Source organism: Anomaloglossus baeobatrachus, chromosome 1 (assembly GCF_048569485.1).
Source record: "Anomaloglossus baeobatrachus isolate aAnoBae1 chromosome 1, aAnoBae1.hap1, whole genome shotgun sequence".
Classification (NCBI taxonomy): domain Eukaryota; kingdom Metazoa; phylum Chordata; class Amphibia; order Anura; family Aromobatidae; genus Anomaloglossus; species Anomaloglossus baeobatrachus.
The window spans coordinates 370440180-370464136 of record NC_134353.1 but is presented as its reverse complement, the minus strand read 5'-3'; the positions used below and the strand labels follow the sequence as shown (position 1 = coordinate 370464136).

General features: G+C 44.1%; 1 protein-coding gene and 1 pseudogene across 4 annotated transcripts in view; both read left to right on the top strand.

The window, feature by feature from the left end:
• PSD3 (pleckstrin and Sec7 domain containing 3) overlaps window positions 1-23957 on the top strand; it is a 926316-nt gene that overhangs the window by 433929 nt on the left and 468430 nt on the right. For all 4 annotated transcript variants that reach the window (XM_075352479.1, XM_075352480.1, XM_075352481.1 and 1 more), the window contains one exon: window positions 13334-14327. In XM_075352479.1, coding sequence (XP_075208594.1) covers window positions 13334-14327 — 994 coding nt within the window. The remainder of the gene's footprint in view (window positions 1-13333; window positions 14328-23957) is intronic.
• Window positions 19276-19887, top strand: LOC142303284 (mitochondrial carnitine/acylcarnitine carrier protein pseudogene; annotated as a pseudogene).

Genomic DNA, 23957 nt, shown 5'->3' with positions numbered 1-23957 from the left:
AAAGAGGCAGGCGGGGAAAGAGGCAGGCGGGGAAAGCGTCAGGCGGGGAAAGCGTCAGGCGGGGAAAGAGTCAGATCTGGAAAGAGACAGACTGAGCACATTACTTGGCCAATTTAGTTAAATCTGTGTGGAATATCTGTGGTGATGAAATGCTTGTTGTAATGTTGTGAAATGCTTCTATTAGCTTAGTTTTTGCCTTTTAATAAATATATTTCTATCTGTTTGTTTTGTGGTTTTTGTGTGCAGAATACATTTTTGTTAATTCATTCTATTTTGTTAACAGCAGTTATTAAAAAGGGCGAAGCCGGGTAGTACAGCTAGTGTATATATATATATATATATATATATATATATATATATATATATATATATATATATATTTCAGATAATGAAAAGGCATGGAAGGGAATAAAATATACCTAATTTTAAAGGAATTCTCCAATCCAAGAAACAATGTGTTCACTTAGCTTTTGTGATTGCAGACTAATTAAAATGAAAGTGCAGTCTGCACACTATCATTATTCCCCTGTATGTCCCATTCCACTCGGTCACATATCCGCATGTACTCTATTTGCATATTTGTGGTCATATGCAGGATAGTTTCATTAAAGGGGTTATCCGGCTTCTTTTGACTTTTTTTTTTTATTTCCCTATTGGGCTACATTGGGGCAGGTAAGTAGATAGAGACCACTTACCTGCCCTGCTGTCAGCCCCTCTCCCCCGGCTCAGAGTGGTCATGTGACCGCTCCTGCCGCGATTTTGCTGCTTCCGGTCATTTCATATCTACATGGGCAGGGCCATGTTGACATGCAAATCTGGAACAGCATGTCGCCTCCCTGCTGGGCTGTACAGTGCGTGGAGTAACCGCCCCCGTTCCCTGCACCCTCCCACACATTCCCCTGCACCCTGTACTCTGGCCACAACCTCCCACACACTCCGTAGTCTCCCTCCCCCGCCTCCTGTGCCCAGCTACGTGCGCCCTGAATTCCAGCCGATTCAGTGTCCAGTTCAATAAGGCAAGGAACACTTGCTGTCAGATACACTGTCAGCGCTGTGTCCCCAGCGCTTTATCATGTGTACTGCCTGACGCCCTGGGAACTGTCCCCCCCCCCCCCCTCCCCCGTGCGCGCTGTCTGTGTCATCATGGGTCACCTGTGTGTGTGCATCAGTCTGTGTCCCGCGCCAGCCCCGCGGATACCCGCACTGCAGCGTGTCAGTGTTTGCCCCCCTCTGCAGTATAAGCTGCTTCTCACCCTGCAGTGCGTGCAGCCGCAGGGATGACGAGCGCTGCTTGTCATCACTGCCCGTGCAGTCTGTGTCCCGCTCCCTGCCAGCCCCGCAGCTGCCCGCACTGAAATGTCAGTGTCTGCCCACAGTATCAGCAGCTTCTCACGCCGCGGGGCTGGCAGGGAGCGGGACACTGACTGCTAAAGGTGGTGTCACACACAGCGACAATGACGTCGCTGCTACGTCACCATTTTCTGTGACGTTGCAGCGACGTCTCGTCGCTGTCGCTGTGTGTGACATCCAGCAACGAGCTGGCCCCTGCTGTGAGGTCGCCGTTCGTTGCTGAATGTCCAGCTTCATTTTTTGGTCGTCGCTCTCCCGCTGTGACGCACAGATCGCTGTGTGTGACAGCGAGAGAGCGACGAAATGAAGCGAGCAGGGAGCAGGAGCCGGCATCTGGCAGCTGCGGTAAGCTGTAACCAAGGTAAACATCGGGTAACCAAGGTGGTTACCCGATATTTACCTTCGTTACCAGCCTCCGCCGCTCTTGCTGCCAGCGCCGGCTCCTGCTCTGTGCACATGTAGGTGCAGTACAGATCGTGTAATTAACCCGATGTGTACTGTAGCTAGGATAGCAAGGAGCCAGCGCTAAGCAGTGTGCGCGGCTCCCTGCTCTCTGCACTGTGACATGTAGCTGCAGTACACATCGGGTTAATTAACCCGATGTGTACTGTAGCTAGGAGAGCAGGGAGCCAGCGCTAAGCAGTGTGCGTGGCTCCCTGCTCTCTGCACATGTAGCTGCAGGTTAGATTAGATGAGATCATTACCTGCTGTGACGATCTCCTGCCTTCTGACATCACCGCATTCACTGCCTTCTCTGCCCGTCTCGCGGGCGGCCCGAGACTGTCACTAGCAGTGACGTCACGGGCTCTCGCGATACTGCGTAGAACGCGGCGGGCATAGAAGTCAGTGACAGCACTGACGTCAGGAGAGCAGGAGATCGTTACTGCAGGTAATGATCTCATCTAACCTCCTGACGGCAGCGCTCGGCATCCCCTGCAGTGACCTGGGCTGACCCATTGATGTTAGCTCAGGTCACTGCATTGCTCTCCCAGCCAATGGGGAACATTTTGTTCTTCATTGACTGGGAGTCTCATTGACTATGGTATGGATCGCCGTGCGACCCCCCCCCCCTTATTGGATTACGCCGGACCCGGATTGGATTGTTCTTGTCAATAAATTGTTGAAAGAGGGAATGTGGGGAGTGTTTTTTCAAATAAAACTTTTTTTGTTGTCTATTTTTTATTTCTTACTGACTGGGTTGGTGATGTCGGGTATCTGATAGACGCCTGACCTCACCAACCCCAGGGCTTGATGCCAGGTGACATTACACATCTGGCATCAACCCCATATATTACCTCGTTTGCCAACGCACCAGGGCAACGGGATGAGTTGGGGCAAAGCGCCAGGATTGGCACATCCAATGGATGCGCCACTTCTGGGGCAGCTGTAGCCTGCTATTTTTAGGCTGGGGAGTGTCCAATAACGGTGGACCTCCCTAGTCTGAGAATACCAGACCACAGCTGTCCGCTTTACCTTGGCTGGTGATGCAATTTGGGGGGGACCCCACGTTTTTTGTTTTAAATTATTTATTTAATTTTAAATAGCGTGGGGTGCCCTCTGTTTTGGATTACCAGCCAAGGTGAAGCTGCCAGCTGTGGTCTGCAGGCTGCAGCCGTCTGATTTACCCTAGCTGGCTAGAAAAGATGGGGGGACCTCACGTCGTTTTTTTTTTAATTATTTATTTATTTATTGGCTAAATACAAGGCTAAGCACCCTTTAGTGCCACATGAAAGTTACTAAAGGGTGCCAGCTTAGAATATGTGGGGGGGTAGGACATTATATTGGTCTTTCTCAACTATTATCTATCCCTCTATCTATCTCTTGATTCATTCATCCATCCCTCTATTTATCCCTCTAGCTATCTGTCTCTATCTATCTATCCCTCTATCTATCTAGCTGCTTCGGTTTTTTGCAGTATGAAAAAAATAGGAAGGTACGCAGATGACACACGGACCATATACAGAACGGAACGGATGCCACACAGTTGCATCCGTGAAAAAACATGACCATTTTTTTGCAGACCGCAAAAACGGGGCAGTCCTGTGAATGTAGCCTAATCAAGAGGCTTATGAGGGTGATGTATTTAATTGCAAAAAACTGTTTTTTCTTGGTGTATGTGTTTATTTACTGTCACTTACAGATTACTGCCCGTGATTGCACTTAGTAATCAACTCACCTGCGCCCGCTCCCGCTCTCCATGGTGCTGATCGCTCCCGCGGTGCAGCATCCGACCGGCGCTGACCCCCGCAGCAGCTGCTTCTGGGTCAGCTGTGTCGTGCATCATGAATATGCGCGACAATAATGAGCCGGCTCAGAAGCAGCAAGCTGCACGGGCTGCAGAGGACATCGCTGGACGCCGGGTGAGTTAAAATGTTTTTTATTTTAAAAGCACGTTTTTTTCTGGCACGTGTTTCACGGACCACACAACTGCGTGGTCCGTGGGACATCAGTGATGCCAGAAAACAATGGACATGTCTCCGTGCGGCAATCACGCACACGCGGGTACGCCGCACGGAGACACGTTCAGTGAAAAATCACTGATGTGTGAGCAGACCCATTCATTATAATGGGTCTGCGTATGTCAGTGATTCTGGTACCTTTAAAAAAAAGCACAAATGTACCAGAATCACTGACGTGTGAAACAGACCTTACACAGTATTCATTTATCTATAAGGGGTGAGGAACATGTAACAACTCTTTCTGTTACCATTGTGGATGGGATGTGAGCTGATTGCTGTGTCACAGATGAGAGAAGCTGGATCTCTGCTCTGTCACATGCTGAGAGATCAGGTGCTGGGCAGAATACTGACAGCCATTGAATGTGCAGAGGGAGGGCAGGGGGCGTTTCTGGACAGTGAGGCCGGGCAGGGGGCGTTTCTGGACAGTGAGGCCGGGCAGGGGGCGTTTCTGGACAGTGAGGCCGGGCAGGGGGTGTTTCTGGACACTGAGGCCGGGCAGGGGGCGTTTCTGGACAGTGAGGCCGGGCAGGGGGCGTTTCTGGACACTGAGGCTGGGTGGTGCCAGCTCTGACTGAGGTTTGGCAACCAAGAATACAGGAAGTGGTCAGTTTGCTGGAGCTGAATGTAAACAAGGTGCTGCAGAGAATAAAGGGATAATTCAAGAGGAACAAAAGTTAGAAAACAAAAAATAACAATGTAGGGGTGATTTACAGTTAGGTCCAGAAATATTTGGACAGTGACACAATTTTCGCGAGTTGGGCTCTGCATGCCACCACATTGGATTTGAAATGAAACCTCTACAACAGAATTCAAGTGCAGATTGTAACGTTTAATTTGAAGGTTTGAACAAAAATATCTGATAGAAATTGTAGGAATTGTACACATTTCTTTACAAACACTCCACATTTTAGGAGGTCAAAAGTAATTGGACAAATATACCAAACCCCAAAAAAATTTTTTTATTTTCAATATTTTGTTGCGAATCCTTTGGAGGCAATCACTGCCTTAAGTCTGGAACCCATGGACATCACCAAACGCTGGGTTTCCTCCTTCTTAATGCTTTGCCAGGCCTTTACAGCCGCAGCCTTCAGGTCTTGCTTGTTTGTGGGTCTTTCCGTCTTAAGTCTGGATTTGAGCAAGTGAAATGCATGCTCAATTGGGTTAAGATCTGGTGATTGACTTGGCCATTGCAGAATCTTCCACTTTTTTGCACTCATGAACTCCTGGGTAGCTTTGGCTGTATACTTGGGGTCATTGTCCATCTGTACTATGAAGCGCCGTCCGATCAACTTTGCGGCATTTGGCTGAATCTGGGCTGAAAGTATATCCCGGTACACTTCAGAATTCATCCGGCTACTCTTGTCTGCTGTTATGTCATCAATAAACACAAGTGACCCAGTGCCATTGAAAGCCATGCATGCCCATGTCATCACGTTGCCTCCACCATGTTTTACAGAGGATGTGGTGTGCCTTGGATCATGTGCCGTTCCCTTTCTTCTCCAAACTTTTTTCTTCCCATCATTCTGGTACAGGTTGATCTTTGTCTCATCTGTCCATAGAATACTTTTCCAGAACTGAGCTGGCTTCATGAGGTGTTTTTCAGCAAATTTAACTCTGGCCTGTCTATTTTTGGAATTGATGAATGGTTTGCATCTAGATGTGAACCCTTTGTATTTACTTTCATGGAGTCTTCTCTTTACTGTTGACTTAGAGACAGATACACCTACTTCACTGAGAGTGTTCTGTACTTCAGTTGATGTTGTGAACGGGTTCTTCTTCACCAAAGAAAGTATGCGGCGATCATCCACCACTGTTGTCATCCGTGGACGCCCAGGCCTTTTTGAGTTCCCAAGCTCACCAGTCAATTCCTTTTTTCTCAGAATGTACCCGACTGTTGATTTTGCTACTCCAAGCATGTCTGCTATCTCTCTGATGGATTTTTTCTTTTTTTTCAGCCTCAGGATGTTCTGCTTCACCTCAATTGAGAGTTCCTTAGACCGCATGTTGTCTGGTCACAGCAACAGCTTCCAAATGCAAAACCACACACCTGTAATCAACCCCAGACCTTTTAACTCTTTCATTGATTACAGGTTAACGAGGGAGACGCCTTCAGAGTTAATTGCAGCCCTTAGAGTCCCTTGTCCAATTACTTTTGGTCCCTTGAAAAAGAGGAGGCTATGCATTACAGAGCTATGATTCCTAAACCCTTTCTCTGATTTGGATGTGAAAACTCTCATATTGCAGCTGGGAGTGTGCACTTTCAGCCCATATTATATATATAATTGTATTTCTGAACATGTTTTTGTAAACAGCTAAAATAACAAAACTTGTGTCACTGTCCAAATATTTCTGGACCTAACTGTATATGACAATACAGCACAGATTAGCTTACAATTTTTTTTGGAGTGTATGTCGGATAACTCCTTTAAGCTTCTCTCAATAGAAGTGGATTGAGAGAAGTCCAGAAGTCTAGTCAGTGAATATCAGGGAATCGTGACAGTGTGCACATTACACACTGTCATGATTCGGCAGTCTGCAGGCACAAAGAGAGACTGCAGACTTTTTGTTTAGTATAGTATTACTGGGAAGGATTTCCTAGTGAGAAAAGTCTGAAAGTAGGATGCAAACTGCATTTCAGTGACTCCAGAAAGGAATACATTTTACATGCTGAAACTTACGGTAGCTCAACTTATTATTATTATTAATAATAATAATAAATAATAATAATAATAATTATTATTAATATTATTATTATTATAGAAAAGCAATATTTCCATAGTACAACATAAAAAAAATAGAGGGTTATTTTAGTTTTGCCTTTTGTGCGCAGATGTTTATAATTCATACAAGTAGCAGCAAGTCTTTATATAGTATCTGTCCGATAAGATCAGTATCTATTTATATTTCTATTTCAGCTTCTTGGTTTAGTAAACCGTGCTGGTTTCTGTTCTGTGATCTTGCTTGGTTAATATATGAATGGGATGTGTAGCATTCTCAGCTGTCTGTAGCCAATGTACAGAATTGGTCTTGCTTGGACACTGCCGCGATTCATGAGCTGGGTAGCTGACATGCTACAATAACAGTTTACATTCCCAAGGATTCTCCGAATGGTGTTACGCTCAGTGCAAATGACATGTCACATAGTAAAGTCACATGGGTATATGCAAGCATACTCCTCAGCTCTACTACTGTAGCGCCTGGAGGCTTGAATATAAATCCAGGGTATTTTGCATTCCATGAGAAATAATAAGGGCTCCAAACTGGAAATGAGAAAAGGTGTGGTGCCTTTATCTGATGATCATGGACAGAGTGGGGTGCCTTTATCTGATAATCATGGACAGAGTGGGGTGCCTTTATCTGATAATCATGGACAGAGTGGGGTGCCTTTATCTGATAATCATGGACAGAGTGGGGTGCCTTTATCTGATGATCATGGACAGAGTGGGGTGCCTTTATCTGATAATCATGGACAGAGTGGGGTGCCTTTATCTGATAATCATGGACAGAGTGGGGTGCCTTTATCTGATAATCATGGACAGAGTGGGGTGCCTTTATCTGATGATCATGGACAGAGTGGGGTGCCTTTATCTGATGATCATGGACAGAGTGGGGTGCCTTTATCTGATAATCATGAACAGAGTGGGGTGCCTTTATCTGATAATCATGGACAGAGTGGGGTGCCTTTATCTGATAATCATGGACAGAGTGGGGTGCCTTTATCTGATAATCATGGACAGAGTGGGGTGCCTTTATCTGATGATCATGGACAGAGTGGGGTGCCTTTATCTGATAATCATGGACAGAGTGGGGTGCCTTTATCTGATAATCATGAACAGAGTGGGGTGCCTTTATCTGATGATCATGGACAGAGTGGGGTGCCTTTATCTGATAATCATGGACAGAGTGGGGTGCCTTTATCTGATAATCATGGACAGAGTGGGGTGCCTTTATCTGATAATCATGGACAGAGTGGGGTGCCTTTATCTGATGATCATGGACAGAGTGGGGTGCCTTTATCTGATAATCATGGACAGAGTGGGGTGCCTTTATCTGATAATCATGGACAGAGTGGGGTGCCTTTATCTGATAATCATGAACAGAGTGGGGTGCCTTTATCTGATGATCATGGACAGAGTGAGGTGCCTTTATCTGATAATCATGGACAGAGTGGGGTGCCTTTATCTGATAATCATGGACAGAGTGGGGTGCCTTTATCTGATGATCATGTACAGAGTGGGGTGCCTTTATCTGATGATCATGGACAGAGTGGGGTGCCTTTATCTGATAATCATGGACAGAGTGGGGTGCCTTTATCTGATAATCATGAACAGAGTGGGGTGCCTTTATCTGATGATCATGGACAGAGTGGGGTGCCTTTATCTGATGATCATGGACAGAGTGGGGTGCCTTTATCTGATGATCATGGACAGAGTGGGATGACTTTATCTGATGATCATGGACAGAGTGGGGTGCCTTTATCTGATGATCATGGACAGAGTGGGGTGCCTTTATCTGATAATCATGGACAGAGTGGGGTGCCTTTATCTGATGATCATGGACAGAGTGGGGTGCCTTTATCTGATAATCATGGACAGAGTGGGGTGCCTTTATCTGATAATCATGGACAGAGTGGGGTGCCTTTATCTGATGATCATGTACAGAGTGGGGTGCCTTTATCTGATAATCATGGACAGAGTGGGGTGCCTTTATCTGATGATCATGTACAGAGTGGGGTGCCTTTATCTGATGATCATGGACAGAGTGGGGTGCCTTTATCTGATAATCATGGACAGAGTGGGGTGCCTTTATCTGATGATCATGGACAGAGTGGGGTGCCTTTATCTGATGATCATGGACAGAGTGGGGTGCCTTTATCTGATGATCATGGACAGAGTGGGATGACTTTATCTGATGATCATGGACAGAGTGGGGTGCCTTTATCTGATGATCATGGACAGAGTGGGGTGCCTTTATCTGATGGTCATGGACAGAGTGGGGTGCCTTTATCTGATAATCATGGACAGAGTGGGGTGCCTTTATCTGATGATCATGGACAGAGTGGGGTGCCTTTATCTGATGATCATGGACAGAGTGGGGTGCCTTTATCTGATGATCATGGACAGAGTGGGGTGCCTTTATCTGATAATCATGGACAGAGTGGGGTGCCTTTATCTGATAATCATGGACAGAGTGGGGTGCCTTTATCTGATAATCATGGACAGAGTATGATAATTTGGTTTCCCATTAATGTAGTCTATTGAACATTGATGGTCTATTGTGCAGGACCTCCATCGAAGAAAGAGGAATGAATGAGCATTTGCAAATCTGTTTCCAGCCATGTGTCACTGGGCAGCTTGCTGCGGTTTTGATAAAATCACTGTTTTCTGCTGGAGAGCTAGCAGTTTTCTAAATTCTGAGCTCTGTACAACCCCACCTCCATCAAAAATTGGTAGCTTTCTGTGTACAGTGTGCATAGGCATAAAGCTGCCAATTAGTGTTGGGGGCATACTTGGACTAGATGGCACTAGACAAAGTAGTCTTCGACTGATAATCTTCTGCTGATAAAACAACAATGTTGTAAAAACTACAATAAGAATCTTAGTAAGTGACACAATAATGGAATCGGCGTCTCTGCCCCTACATTATGCTGCTCTCAGGTTAGGTAGCCAAAACCTTCTGACTTAGAACCCTGATGGTTGGGGGCTTTGTTGAAATTTGTGGGCCCCAATGCAAAATCTTCAAGTTAAGCCATTACTGATTTGTTAAGCCATGTGCCCATTTTTTACCTCGGGATTTGTAAGGGTAGATCCACACAATCTGGAGACACTGCGTTCTAGGTACAGTGTTTTCCCTCCTGCAGAGACGTGAGTGTTGTCTGCAGGAGAACGCAGTGGTTCATTTCCTCTTTCTCACAAAAATTTAGCTTGGTCTTCCAGACCGTGTCTTAACCTCCTCTGTTCCTGTTAACTGCCAATTCTTAATTACATTTCAAAATGAGGAAAAGGCAATTTAAAAACGCTTTGACATCTTCTTATAGCCTCTCTCTCCTGCTTTGTGGTCCTCCACCATTTTCAGAGTGCTAGGCAGCTGCTTAGAAGAACCTATGGCTGCTGGTTTCTGGCACAAGGTTAGAGGCGTCTGGGTTGCATAAAGCTGTGAAATTTGCATCCCCTGGCCTTTCCTAATGATAGTGAACAAGCCACAACCCTAACAGGCTAATTAAGGTCTGAAACCTTGGTCAAAGTATCTCAGCACACAAGTCTCCAATGGTGCCCAAACATTTGCATAGGCCCATCTCCCTTCCTTTTTGTAATTTTTCAAATGTAAAAGATGAAAATATATATTTTTTTTGCCTAAAATACAAAGTAATTGTGTCATCTTAACTTTGTTTTTTAGAGATCATTTAATCTTCAACTTGCTTAACTGTTCACAATAAGAGTAATTTTGACCAAGGGTGCCCAAACTTTTACATGCCACTGTATGTGGCTTTTTCTTGTCTTCATAGATAGCTTTCTGTCTGAGACCATGTGCAGTTTGCCAGGTAGAATGGGTGCTCTGGGGAGTCTGAGTTGCTCCACGGTTGATGCAGTATTACTTTGGCGCTGGTTGCCACATAGCGCCGCATCTTTAAGGTCATGGACCCTCTTAGGCTATGTGCCCACGCTGCGGATTTTGCGCGGATTTTGCCGCGGATTTGCCGCGGATTTACCGAAAATCTGCAGCAGCGGCACTTCCAAGCCATTTCAATGGCATTTTGGAAATGCTGTGTCCATGCTGCGGATTTTTCCGCGGCGGATTTGCCGTGGATTTTGATCCGGAAAAATCTGCAGCATGTCAATTATTGTTGCGGATTTTGGTGCGGATTTTGGGTATAGAATGGGGAAAAAAAAAAAAATCCGCATCAAAATCCGCGGCAAATTCGCGGTAAATCCGCGGCAAAAATAAGGTGCGGATTTGCCGCGAAAGTCGCGGATTTTCATGCAGAAAAATCCGCAGGTACATTCTACCGTGGACACATAGCATTAGGGGTTCGCTGTGATGTGGCAGTGGGCTTCATCTCCACCCTGATCTCTGTCTATCACCCCACCCGTTCTCTATGCTCTGCAAATGACTTTCGACTAACATCCACACTAATTCGAACCTCCCACTGCCGAATCCAAGACTTCTTCCGAGCTGCACCAATCCTCTGGAACGCTCTACCGCAAGAAGTTAGGACAAATCACAACTTACTCAGCTTCAGACGCACCCTAAAAACGCATATTTTTAGGGCGGCCTATCACACTCCCTAGCCAAACTAATTTCACATAATCCCTCCACAATTTATCTGAAAATAACCCCTTGTCAAACTCCAAGGCACCCAAATGCATCTCAAGGTTTTGGCCAACTGGTCCAGGAAGCCATTATTTATCCCCCATTTCCTTGAGATGGCTGGATTGTCATTGTAAATAAGCACTTGTACCTTGCCCGCCATCTCATTGTAGATTGTAAGCTCTCAGGAGCAGGGTTGCTTTTTTTCCCTTTAAATATTGTATTTCTATAACTGTTATTTGTTTGTATATGATCCTCCTGAATTGTAAAGCGCTGCGGAATATGTTGGCGCTATAGAAATAAAGGATTATTATTATTATTATTATTATTCATACAGTCTGAGTCCCTTTTAGTGTACAGATTTTGGATGTGTGGTCCATGTTTTTTTCTACAGTTGTAGCATAAACGTTGAGTCTGTGCACAAATTTGATGTATGTCAGCAAAAATTAGAAAACTTATGAAAATCATTGTACTTCAAGTTACCATGACTATAAGATTTAAAAACGCTGAAGTAGCAAATAGTGAAAAACAAAATTTGCTAAACTATGTGTAGCAGATGTGGGAGACTATGGCAGGAGGTAAAATCTATGAACAGGAGTACCCTCTGGTGGACAAATACAGTATAACCATTTACCATAGCACTTCCCACATTCCCATATACCTTGTATGAAAGATTTCTTGTTTCCTTTTCTTTCACATGACTTCCACTTACATTTAAAAATGTAATAAATGATATTTCTTAGGTCAATTCTGCAACATTCTTCTGAGTGTAGATATGGCATTGTAAGTGTATTATTCCTAACTAAGAACATCTTGCGCGTGCCACAGAGCTAAAACGCTGGCTTGGATTTTTTTTTTTTTAGCCCGGGTATTTATTGTACTACGAAATATACAAAAGCTATGATTATTTTTATTTGGGAAATCATAAAATAGTAACATTGGAGAATTTCTTTAATGCATAATAACTGGGGACAGATAAGGTTGCTTTACACGCTGCAATATCGCTAGCGATTGCTAGCGATGTCACGAGCGATAGCACCCGCCCCCATCGTTGGTGCGATATGTGTTGATCGCTGCCATAGCGAACAATATCGCTACGGCAGCGTCACACGCACATACCTGTTCAGCGACGTCGCTGTGACCGCCGAACAATCCCTCCTTCAAGGGGGAGGTGCGTTCGGCATCACAGCGACGTCACAAAACGGCCTTCCAATAGCAGAGGAGGGGCGGAGATGAGCGGCCGGAACATGCCGCCCACCTTCTTCCTTCCTCATTGCCGGTGGACGCAGGTAAGGAGATGTTAGCCGTTCCTGCGGTGTCACACATAGCGATGTGTGCTGCTGCAGGAACAACAAACAACATCGTACCTGCAGCAGCAACGATATTAAGGAAATGAACGACGTGTCAACGAGCAACGATTTTTCACGTTTTTGCACTCGTTGATCGTCGCTCATTGGTGTCACACGCTGCGATGTCGCTAACTGCGCCGGATGTGCGTCACTAACGACGTGACCCCGACGATATATCGTTAGCGATGTTGCAGCGTGTAAAGCACCCTATACAGTTTATTCACATTCCATATGTCTAGCAAAAGCTGAAATATAGCATTTATGTATAAAACCTGCATAAAGGAGCAGTGAGCATAAAATCCAAACCTAAGCTGGATAACCTAAACCAAGAGCAATACGGCAGAAGATATGCTACCACAGGCCTCCTGGATCCTGAATCTGCGGTATTGCTCTCGGTGTGTCAAGAATGGGAGAAGAGAATCGCGTTGACAATTCAACACAATGGGCAGCACTTTGAGGACATCCTTTAGTGGGTTACTCTCGTTGTTCCATGTCACAATCGTGTCAGTAACTCGATAATGAATAACGCTACGTTAAAAATGAACACACCATTGTTTTTCTTGTGCAATTCTCTGTGTTTGATGTGTCACATGACCCCCTTCCCATTGAAAAAAGTAATGTTGAATTCAAAATGGCGGCTTTGTAGATGGCCACCATGGGCGTCACCCGGCCTGAAATGTTTTGCCCCTCCCATGTACTAATATGTCACAAACGGTAAGGTGATATCAGCAACAACTTCCATTTTATCCATACTTATGGCCCACCCTGTATTTACTTTTATTTTTTTGTAGGGGGAACTTAGGGCTTAACGTACATGGTATGTTACAATACTAATGGTTATAATGATATTTCTGTTCTTTTTAACAGATGACCCTGGAAATACAAGATTGCTTCCTCAGGCTGCTAGTGTCAATAATGAATTCCCTGAGTATGGAACCACCGAGCATCGGGAGAATGACACATTTCGAGCTGCATATGGACAATTAGGGGAACAGACACAATGCCCAGCAGATACACGAGGACTGGAGGAGCTCAGCCCAGTTACACCCGAAGACAATTCTGAACACTGTTTACATGACACATTTAGGAGCAGGACTCAAAATTCAGAAGGGGATGACAATGGGGACAATAATTGCTCTCTAGACCCTCAAGAAACATCTCCACTTTCTAACAGACAATCTCAATCAGAATGTCATTTGATAGCTGGTGACAGTGGCAATAATGTCTACCAGCCATTAAAACTTGTAGATGATGTTATGGTTCCAAGTCAAGAAGAGCCAACAACTCCTACCGTGGTTGCTCCGGAAAGAAAATCCTATATGTATGTGGAGAGAGAATTACCAGCCATTTCTGAGGAAGAAACTCTCTCTGAATCTTCTCTGTCACAAATCACCGAAATCGCAGATTTTCCTAAATCTCAACGTAATTTATCTTCGCCCATAATGGACCAGAGTGATAGTCCAGTGGAAAGAACTTTTTTAACAAGAGGTGATGGAGAAGAGAATGGTGGTGATTCTCCGCAGTCTCCTGTTTTGTTGGCATGTTTAGAAAATGCTGCTAGTAACGGTATAGATATCTCAACGGTACAAACAGAGATGCCTGAAAGATGGGAGGACAATTCTCCGTCTACGGTTGATGGAAAACAAAATGATACAATGTCCCTCATATCTCCAGGAACAAGCAGTTACATTCCCAAACATGAGAGGACTAGAAGTTTAGTAGGGGCAACATTTTCATCAGTAATTCAGAGGCCCAGGAGCGCCTCTGACTCGTGTACTCATGACGGGGTAGACAATGAAGTCTTCATAAAGGATACCGAACATGGCGATGGGATTTTAGGACATGTTCGAATTCCTCAAAGGTAAGTCCTAAGTCATTTCTCTGGAAGGTTTCTAAGCATGTCCATGGAAAGTGATATATGGAAATTCAACAGTCAGCACTGTTCTATTGCAGAATTGGGATCCTGACTTTGAAGCCAACCATGGACAATCTGCTTGGACTTTTGTATGTTTTCCCTTAGGCTCCATTCACACAACCATATTTTCAGTAATGTCAGTTTTTTACATGGACCAATGTTTGTTTTTTTTTTTACATAGACTGAATGACCATAATAAAAAAGTCAGTATGCACTATTAACCTGGGAAATAATTTGATCTTGTGAATTTTATTCACTGCTGATGTATAACATGCGTTTTAATTCGGATGAAAATTGGATGATTTTTTTATACGCTCATGTGAACTTAAGGCTGCTTTACACGCTACGATTTCATATGCGGTCTCGTATGCGATGCGACACGCCCAGGTCGTATATACGATCTGATCTGAAGAGATCGTACATAGGTCATCTCTGAGCCGTCACACGTGCATATTCTATACGATGCCACATCGATCAATATCTCGTTAGTTCTACCGGACCGCAGACAGGGATAAATGATTAACATTACACGAGTTGCATACGCCTTATAAAGCATGAAGTTACGCAGTTGGTACCACCAATCGTAGCGGTGGTAATGAGGCATGGCGTGGAGAGACACGCCTGCGTCGCATATGACGTACATAATAACGATGAGGTTCGTCGTTGTTAGGGTGTCACACGTATCAATATACCGGTTTCATTCAACAAAACAAACAATATTTAGATAATGAACGACGTGTATGCGATCAACGTTTTTGCACACAATCAGGGTCGCACGTAGGTGTCACACGCAACGACGTCACTAACGATGCCGGATGTGCGTCACTTACGACGTGACCCCGCCGACATCTCGTAAGATATATTGTAGAGTGTAAAGCCCGCTTTACGTTACTTTGAAAATATACTGATGGCTTGGTTAACTTCCTAAGAAGTTGGTCCATATGTGTGTGAGATTAGGGAATTTGTTTGTTAGCATCTTTGGGGACAAGGAGGCTCTCTAAAGAGTTGGGAGACTTCCCTGAGCATCAGTTGGTTGTCTGATCCCACTAAAAATGTTGACTCCTGCCAACTTTCATGTAATGTGAATGGGGGCCCTCAAAATGTCAAAGGTGTTGTGCCTTTTCAGTAAATTAATGTCCCTGAATGCAGGTAATTACAGTATACCACAAAAGTGAGTACACCCTGCACATTTTTGTAAATGTTTTATTATACCTTTTCATAGGACAATATTGAAGATCTGACACTTTGATACAATGTAAAGTAGTCAGTGTAAAGCTTGTATAAGAGTGTACATTTGGTGTTCCCTCTAAATAACTCAGCACATGGTCAGTAATGTCTAAACGAAAGGCAGCAAAAGTGAGAATACTCCTAAGTGAAAATGGCTAAATTGTGCCCAATTACTTATTTTTCCTTCCCAGTGTCATGTGACTCATTACAAGATCTCAGGTGAGCAGGGGGAGCAAGTGTATTACATTTGGTGTTATCGCTCTCACACTCTCTCATACTGGTCACTGCAAGTTCAACATGGCTCCTCATGGCAATGAATTCTCTGTGGATCTGAAAAAAGAATTGCTGCTCTACAAGATGACCTAGGCTATAACAACATTGCCAACACCCTGAAACTGAGCTGCAGCATGATGGTAAAAAACATACAGCATTTTAACAAGATAGGTTCCACTCAAAATAGGCCTCACCATGGTTGTCCAAAGACGTTGCGTGTATGTGCGCAGCGTCATATCCAGAGGTTGCCTTCTGTAAAGAGACGTATGAGTGCTGCTAGCATTGCTGCAGTGGGTAAACGGGTGGAGGGGACAGCCTGTCAGTGTTTAGACCATACGCCACACACTACATCAAATTGGTCTGCATGACTGTCATCCCAGAAGGAAGCCTCTTCTAAAGATGATTGCCAAGAAAGCATGCAAATATTTTGCTGAAGATAAGCAGACTAATGATATGGATTACTGGAACCATGTCCTGTGGTCTTATGAAACTAAAATAAACTTATTTGGTTCAAATAGTGTCAAGCATATCTGGAGGTAACCAGGTGAGGAGTGCAAAGACAAGTGTGTCTTACCTACAGTCAGACATGGTGGTGGGATTGTCGTTTCAGGCTGCATTAGTACTGCTGGCTGTGGGGAGCTACAGTTCATTGAGGAAACCATGAATGCCAACATGTACTGTGACATACTGATCCTCTTCCATCGGAAATTGAGCTGAAGGGCAGTATTCCAACATAACGACCCCAAACAAACTTCTAAAACGACCACTGCCTTGCTAAAGAAACTGAGCGTAAAGGTGATGGACTGGCCAAACATGTCTCCAGTCCTAAACCCTATTGAGCATCTGTGGGGCATCCTCAAACGTAAGGTGCAGGTGGCAAGATCTTTAACATCCACCAGCTCCGTGATGTTGTCATGGAGGATGGGAGAGGATTCCAGTGGTTCCTGTGAAGCTCTAGTGAACTCCATGCCCAAGAGATTATTAACACTTTGGGCACAATTTTTACTTAGGGGTATACTCCCTTTTGTTGCCAGCAGTTTAGCCATTAATGGCTGTGTGTTGAGTTTTTTAGAGGGCACACCAAATTTACAGTGTTATACAAGCTGTACACTGACTACTTTAAATTGTATCAAAGTGTCACATCTTCAGCGTTGTCCTATCAAAAAATTTTATAAAATATTTGCAAAAATGTGCAGGGTCTTCTCACTTTTGTGATATACTGCATAAAGAATAATCCTAATTTGTGCACACCCTTTTTTGTACGCTCTACTTTTCCAATGCAAACATTTTGTGGCATTTCAAACAGTTTTATGGCTGAATTCTGCAGAAAACTGGTGAATTGGCTCAATTGAGGTCTGTGTATCTGCAACTAAGAAGACACACCAAGTGGATGACAACCTTACAGCCGGCTTGTTCGGAACTTTGTTCAGCGTCACATATTTTTAGGTAGAACAGCTGACAAATAATCTGTGGTGCTGAAATAATAGTGCGTAGTAAGTGGAATTTCCAGACAGCGAGGGCAGATTTTTTTTTTTTAGAGTTTAGTAGTCCAGCCTTCGGTTCTATAGATTACTTATGATTCCAAGGATATGTATCTGCTGAAACATTGTTCCTTATTTAGATCGTCTGCTCCTAATTGATGGCGATTGTGTTTCGAAATTATTATGTATACTTCATATACTTCCTAGCTGACTTGTAGAGGTTTTTATTTTTTAGAGAAGATACTCTAGTATTTTTGTTTTCTTCATTGTGTCAAATGCTAAACAAAAGAGATATAATTGACTTAATGGAGATTTGTCCATTTAAAAGAATTAATGGTATTTGTATCTTTTATTAGTTCACAAATTAAAGTTAATTAGTCGTCTGTAATCCTTTAATCTTTAGCTATCATTAGAACTAATGAACACTTGAAACCTGTATCCGGAAAAGTCTCAAAGAATGTCTGTGCACCGTTTCAGGAGTTAGAATTACTTTCTGAAAATAATATATTTTTTGGAGGATAGATTTTTTTGTTGTCTGAAAGGTTGCATTCTCACATTGGGGCCATTGCCGTTCTCTGTGTCACAACAACAAAAAACCCTTAAAGGGAATCTGTCGCCACTTTTTTGGCGAATAAGCTGCGGCCACCACCACCGGTCTCTTATATACAGCATTCTAACATGCTGTATATAAGAGCCCAGGCCGCTGTGAGAACATAAAAAACACTTTATAATACTTACCTAATGGTCGCGTGGTTGGCCATATGGGCGTCTCCGATCTCCGATGCCGGTGCCTCATCTTTCGGCCATCTTCGCCCTCTTTCTGAAGCCTGTGTGCATGATGCGTCTACGTCATACACACTCGCCGGTCCTGCGCAAGTGCACTACAATACTTTGAACTGCCCTGCTCAGGGCAGATCAAAGTGCACCTGCTCAGGACCTGAATCCCTGCGATTGTGTATGACGCAGGACGCGTCATGCACTGTGGCTAGAGAAGGAGAACAAAGATGGCCAAAAGAGGCGGCGTCGGCACCGGTCAACGGAGACGCCCATATGACCAACCGCGCGACCATTAGTTAAGTATTATAAAGGTTTTTTTTATGTTGTCACAGCGGCCTGGGCTCTTATATACAGCATGTTAGAATGCTGTATATAAGAGCCCGGTGGTGGTGGTCGCAGCTTATAGGCCAAAAAAGAGGTGATAGGTTCCCTTTAAAGCAGCAATGTGTAAATGCCTTACTCCAAAAGTGTCCCAATCAAGTGTAAAGGGCCCCATGCATGTTAGAGAAACATCAGCCAAACCCACCAATATCAACGTGTTCGACCAAAGCCTAGTGTGTATGGGGGCGTCAGCCAACTAATTGTCGGGGGAGATTTTGATCAGGCAATGTCTGATTTCGGACTCTCAAGCATGTTCTTGTCTAAGAGATAAGCTGGTATGCATCTCAGTCGGCGGGAGCTCTCGGCTGACCAAGTGCTCTTGTGCATGGGAGAGACGGCCATTATTGCTACTGACGGAACGATTGGCCAATGCATCATTCAGCTGATAGCCATCTAATGTGTATGTGGGCCTTTATGGTGACCACCATTCAGATTACACACCTACTGGTTGAATAAGCTATTCATTCCAATCCTCCCAAACATGCACACTTGGGTCAGTTGAGCATGAGGAGTGCGTAATATACCAAACTGATTACATTATTTCCAATGAAAACAAAAATATCAGGAATTTTAACATCCATCTAAAGTATATAGTCATCAAATTCTTTAGTGATCAGGAATATTTGAGCTTTATTGATAAGGTTTGATTGGTCAGTTGTCTGCAAGGCAAAGTAGGGCGAAGGTCGCGGTGTAAAGCTTGTCCTGAGTGCGGGAGGCGGCTGTCACTGACCGGTGCCCAGGATACTGCGGTCATCATGGCTGAGAAGAAGCAGCAGCAACAAGTGGTCAGCCCCTTGAAGAACTTTTTTGCAGGAGTTTTGAAGGCGTGTGTCTGGTGTTTGCAGGACATCCCCTGGACACTATAAAGTTTCGGATTCAGACACCGGTGAAGCCAGGCCCGGGGCAGACCCTTCTGTACTCGGGGACCTTCGACTGCTTTAAGAAGACTCTTATAAATGAGGGTGTCAAGGGTCTGTACAAGGGGATGGCGGCCCCCATCATCGGGGTCAACCCAATGTTTGCAGTTTGCTTTTTCGGTTTTTGGTCTTGGGAAGAAACTCCAGCAGAAGCATCCGGAAGAAATTGTGACGTATCCCCAGCTGTTCGCAGCCGGTATGTTATCCGGGGTCTTCACGACGGCGATCATGGCACCTGGTGAGAGAATCAAGTGCCTATTACAGATCCAGGTGGCCACTGGAGTGAAATATGCCGGCCCGATGGACTGTGCCAAGCAAATCTACAGAGCGGCTGGAATCGGAGGAATATACAAGGGGACGATGCTTACGCTCATGAGAGATGTGCCGGCGAGTGGAATGTACTTTATGAACTACGAATGGCTGAAGAATATCTTTATTGATAAGGCTTGATTTTTGTGGACTGAATTTTATATTTCAAAGGCTCTATCTTGAGGCGTATATAGCCTTTAAAGTTGGCATTTTCTAGCTTTCTTATTTTTATCTACAAAGCTATGTATATAAAAACTTTGGGGTTTTTTATATACTTTTTTTTTTAAAGATTTTACTAATTTTACAATTAAAAAAAATCCAAAGCACTTTAAAAAGATCCATAACTTTTCTATTTTTCTATCAATGGAGCATAGTGAGGGATTGACACTTGTGGTGGGAGCTTTAGTTTTAATCTATGCCATGCTAGGATATGCAGTATTTCTTTAATTTATTCTTTAGGAGCTGTGACAGACAAAAACTGCAAATCTTGGCATTATTTATTTTTAAAGATTGGCGAGCACTAAGATGCTCAGGTGCTCGGTCCTCGAATCAAGCAGGTGAGATGCTCTAAAAGTGCTCAACTCAAGTAACAAGTATAATGGAAGTCAATGATTGGTCTCTCCGCCCACATACAGCCAGCTATACAGTCTGCTATAAACAGAGCATTTCCAGAGGGAGGGGGAGGGGGGCGGGTTTTTTTCGTCCCCATTTACACACTACATCTAAAAATGTTGCTTTAACCCAGGTGAGAGCCATTCGAAGACTGCAAATGGCTTTCTCTGGTGAAGAAATGCTGTACTTTGTGGCCATTGTTTCACGGATGACACATCCTAGCCCCCGCAATACTCGGCCGAACCCCGTGAGTACCTAAGCACCCCGATGCTCGCTCATCAACGTTTATTTTTAGTGCTGGACGGATCTGGCCTGTAAATAGTCCGGATCCGCGAGGTTTTAAAAGTGTCCGGGTGCTGGACTTTTTCCAGGGCCGCTCATTATTGCTCAACCATGTTCACTGGTTCCCCTGTGTAATGGGCAATCCTAGTGTCTCTGATTGCTTGCAGTCAGATATGCCTCCATCCTGCATGACAGCATCTGACTGCTTGCAATCACAGAACCTGTCTGCATGTCACCATCGTGGTGTAAAAGTAAATAAATTAATAAACTAGTATAGTATAGGGTCCCCCATATTATGATATCCAGCACAGATAAAGCATACGGCTACAGGCTGCAGCCCCCACCCGTGCACTTATCTTGGCTGTGTATCCGAATAAGAGGTACCGCATGCGGCTTTTTTTTAAATTAAATGATTTAATAAAAACAGCGTGCGGTCCCCCCAAATTTTGATATCCAGCCATGATAAAGCCTAACAGCTGGGGGCTGGTATTCTTAGACTGGGGAGACCAATGCTTATTGGGACCACCCAGCCTAAAAATAGTAGCCTGCAGCCAGTTAGGATTATCGCATCCATTGGATGTGACAATCCCTGGTACAATGGTAATCGGGCTAATAAGGGGTTAAGAACAGCCCCCACCTCCCACTAAGCCCTAGAATTAGTATTGAGGGAATGGAAGGCATGTAGGACACTCCCCCATTACTAATTTGTAAGTGAAAAGAAAAAAAACAAACACCGAAAAAAATCTTTATTTGAAATAAAATGAGATCACTGAGTTCACAGACCTGCATCTCCTGGCAGAAAACCGCGTTTTTGTTTTGCCAAGAGATGCAGATTTGGTGCTGAAGTTTCAACAGCATATTCCTGCACCCAATCTTCACTTCCTGACAAAAAAAACCCAACACATCTCTACTGCATACGGTATGATGCGGTAGTGATGCAATTTTTTTTTTCCAGGAGGTATAGACTGGGTGCAGGAATACGGTGTAAAAATGTCATCACCAAATTTGCATGTCTTGCCCAAAAATGCAAAAATGTAGTTTTGGTGCGGTTTTCTGCCAGGAGGTGCAATTTTGGTGCTGAAATCTGGTGCAGATATTTCAGCACCAAAGTTGCACCTCCTAGCAAAAAACCTCACTGAAACAGCGCCAATACTTTTTTTTTTTTGCATTTTTGGTCCAAATTTTTGGTCCAATTTTTCCACGATATTCATACATCCAATCTACACCTCCTGGCAAAAAAAAACACATCAAATCCACATGCGGAATGATGCAATTTTTTCCAAGGAGGTGTAGAATTAGTGCCGGAATATAGTGTAAAAATTTCATCGCCAAATCCGCATCTCTTGGCAAAAAAACAGCAGTTTTCTGCCAAGAGATGCAGGTGAGATCGCTGAGTTTAATGAGGCCATTTGAGGTCAGATTACCTGCTAGCACAGGTTAAGGACCGTGGGAACCTCCAGCTATGACCACAAATTACCTGAGTGACGTCACCATTGATCACTGAGGCTCAGTTTCTGCCTGAAGGTCACAGCAGGCAGTCATTGTTCTATGGCCGCGCGCTGTGGCTTCACATGTAGCGGAGCTGGAATCGTCCTTTGACCTCGTATAGATTACGTCGGACTTTAGTGTTTTTGGGGGTTAATAAATTGATGAAGGAGGGTGGTTTTTTTGTTTATTTCAAAAAAGAGTGTTTGTTTTTATTTCTTTTCACTTACAGATTAGTAATAAGAAGGGTATCAAAGATGTCTGTCATTACTAATCTAGGGCTCAGTGGCAGCTGTGAGTTGCCATTAACCCCTTATTAACTCGATTGCATCAGGGCATTCAGGAAGGGCCAGGTAAAATTCTGGAATTGTCACATCTAATGGATGCGACAATCCTGGGCGGCTGCAGCCTGCTAGCTTTAGACTCGGGGGCCCAATAAGCATTTGTCTCCCCAGCCTGAGAATACTAGCACCCATTTGCAGAGCTTTATCATGGCTGGGTATCAAAATTGGGGTGGACCACGTGTCGTTTTTTTTAAATTGTTTAAGTAATAATAAAAAATTCTGCATGTGATTCCTTATATTTTGATACACAGCCAAGATAAGCGCACATGTGGGAGCTGCAGCCTGTAGCCGTATGCTTTTATCTTTGCTGGGTATCATAATATGTGGGGACCCTACGTCAATTTCTTTTATCTATTTTATACCACGATAGTGACATGCAGACTGGATCTGTGATCGCAAGCAGTCAGACGCTGTCACGCTGATTGCAACCAATCACAAATGCCTGGACTGCAGGTGGGCAGGAGAAGCAGTGAATATGGATGAGCAATAATCAGCAGCCCCAGAAGAAGAGGGAGTGGCCAGGAAGCAGTTACAGCCGCGCCAGAGACTCTGTAATTATAGCGCGCCTGTTCTAAACCCCCTATCCTTTCTACCACCATTTTTAAGCTCCAGATTCTTGTCCCCATAGACTTATATGAGGACCGGTGTCTGGCCAGATATTCGTGATCAATTCCAGGTTGGAGTCGATTTTTGTTGTTTTAAGTCCAGTTAGTCCCGCCGATCCAAGATATTTTTTATTGTACGAAGGCTTTTAATTGCAATATGCCCTTTTCAGGTAGATTGTGTGGCATTTTTACGTATTTGAAATGGCATTGTAATGGCTACTTAAAAGAGAGCTGTACTTTCAACAAACTAGGCAAACATAGGAAACATGGTATATCTTTCAGCGAAATCAATTTTTTTCTCCCCTTACAAGCCACTTGTTCCCCTCCTTCCAGTCTCCTGAACTCGAGATCTACTCTGTAAAAATAACTAAATGTCGTCTTGCTCAAGACAAGACAGACTGTCAGTAATGTTACACAGGCAACTATATAAGTGGAGGAAAAAGGGAATGAGCAGGGAGAGAAAACAGGCAGATAGAGACACCGAAATATCCAGCTGAGCTTTTTTTTAAACATGTATTTACTTCCACTTCAGTGATGGATTCACATTCTCACAGCTCAGTACTATAATACTATTGTAATTTCATCCATGCTTGCCACCAAAGGGCAAAAGAGCAGGAATCTGTCTGTGTGCCGTGTATCATCATCATAGAAGCTAGTTTCTACTTTATAGCTCAGTCATTTGCAAATTAGGTAGATAGAGATATGCGGGCTTTACACGAGACGAGTTATCGTGCGATGCATCGTCGGGGTCACGGTTTTTGTGACGCACATCCGGCATTGTTCACGACGTCGTCTCGTGTGAGACCTCCGAGCGACGCAGTATCGCTCACAAATCGTGAGTCGTGTACTCGTCGCTCAGTTTTAAAAAATTGTTTAATTAAAA